The sequence below is a fragment of the Aptenodytes forsteri genome, unplaced genomic scaffold (genome assembly GCF_000699145.1).
Source record: "Aptenodytes forsteri isolate BGI_AS27 unplaced genomic scaffold, ASM69914v1 Scaffold94, whole genome shotgun sequence".
NCBI classification, from domain to species: Eukaryota; Metazoa; Chordata; class Aves; order Sphenisciformes; family Spheniscidae; genus Aptenodytes; species Aptenodytes forsteri.
The window spans coordinates 581027-582853 of record NW_008795017.1 but is presented as its reverse complement, the minus strand read 5'-3'; the positions used below and the strand labels follow the sequence as shown (position 1 = coordinate 582853).

General features: G+C 48.3%; 1 protein-coding gene across 1 annotated transcript in view; it reads left to right on the top strand.

The window, feature by feature from the left end:
- Positions 1 to 1655: 1655 nt before the first annotated feature.
- MYCN (v-myc avian myelocytomatosis viral oncogene neuroblastoma derived homolog) overlaps positions 1656 to 1827 on the top strand; it is a 2635-nt gene continuing 2463 nt past the window's right edge. The window contains exon 1 of the mRNA XM_009275609.1: positions 1656 to 1821. Coding sequence (XP_009273884.1) covers positions 1656 to 1821 — 166 coding nt within the window. The remainder of the gene's footprint in view (positions 1822 to 1827) is intronic.

Genomic DNA, 1827 nt, shown 5'->3' with positions numbered 1-1827 from the left:
CGCCACTCCTCCCCCTTGCAACACCCACCACCATCGCCAAGGAGGTAAGAAGAGGAAGCTGCAGGGTCTGGGCTGTAATAAGCAGGAGGACAAAAAACCAATCAAATAAATACAATTCCACATCGCATTTGAGTTGCTAAACTAGGGAGGATGGGAAGGGAAAGGAAGCGCAGGGGCATTGCAGTGCGTGAATGGGTTTTTCATTGAGCAGAAGAAAATCCTGGAGGATATTTTTGTTTTGTTTTGGAGCTGTCGCATTGAGATCGCCTGTGTTTTGTAGGTGCCTCTTTACTGCTTTGCATTTTTAACGGTTTAATGTATTTCACGAGTAGAAAAATGTACAATACTGGAAGTGATCAGGGGGCGGGGCAGGGGGAGAGCAGCTGAGCCGGGCTCGTTTCTTTGCATTTCATCATAAGGCTTTTAATGGATTTTTTTTCCCCCCTTTTGGTCTCCGTTTTCAGCGTCAGCTGTTCTGAACCCAGCAGAACGATTTCCCTTCGCGTTACCTTAAGCGAGCTGAAGGGAGACGCTGAATGTCTGGTTTGGACTTAAAGTAATTTTTTTTTTTTTTTTTTTTTTAATGTCTGATGCAACTGAGGTCTCGGAAGAGGAATGGGGCTGTGGTTGACTGGTCGTGGCTAGCGAGTGGGGGGTCCGGCCGAGGTAAGGGCAGCAGCGTGCATTTTCCGGAGGTGAGGGCTGGAAAGCCGGTGTGTTTGCAGGAGGTTTGGTTGTATGAAGTGGCAAAATGCGCGAAGTTGTTGTCCTTGCAACCTCTCCGTTGCTCTTGTCTTAAACTGGAAAAAGGGGGAGAAAAAACTTCCCGTACCTTCTTGGCAAATCAGGAGGCTTTGTTGGTGGCGCCGGGGTGGTTTTAATGCATTTTTGTGCGTGAGATTATTACATAAGGTTGATAATTTCTGTTGCTGCTGAATTTCCCCTCCTCCTCTTCCCCCCCCTTGTGTTTTGTGCGGATTTCTCTGGCTCGCTTTGAGTGAATGAACTGGCGATTTGCGAAGTTGCAAAGAGCCCCTCCGCCCCCTTTTTTGCATCCTTCTCTCTCCCCTTTGCACTGCTCCGCAGATGACAAAAGGAGTAAACTTCCTCTACTTTTGCTGGTATATTAAGAGGGCTTTCTGGAGAGATTACGGTATCAAAGCCTTGCATCTGTCTACAGTTACTCTGCTGTTTTGAGCGTTTGAAGCAGTTTGGGGAGAGCGGGCGAGTGCTATGTGCAAAAGCACAGAGGTGCTTTGCATCCTTGCTGTACCTTGCCGGCTGATTTTGTGTCCTCACGGAGCGCCGGGGACGGCGGAAACCTTTGCATCTGGAAGCACTACCTGATCGCTTTTCTTTGAATATCTTGAGTCGGGAGGAAAGGTGTGTGAGGTGCATTTTTTCGCAACTTGCAAAAGGCTCCCTCTTTCTTCCTGTTGATGATGGGATTTTATTTTTTTTTCCTTCGGTTAAGAGGAAGGGAGTCACATTCGTGTCTGTCTGTTTCTTCAGTGTTTTAATTGTGGTTGTTTTTTTATTTTTGGTTCAGTTTCAGGTCTTGGGAGAACCTCTCTTCTTCCCCTTGCTGGAAATACCCATAAAACCTGTCTCTAAAACCATTGCCCGACCCAGGGATCGGCAAGAAGAGACCCGTAATGCCAGGAATGGTCAGTAAAAACCCAGACCTCGAGTTCGACTCTTTGCAGCCCTGTTTCTACCCGGACGAAGATGATTTTTATTTGTGCGGGCCGGACTCCGCTCCCCCCGGGGAGGACATCTGGAAAAAGTTTGAGCTGCTGCCCACCCCTCCCCTGTCTCCCAGCCGGG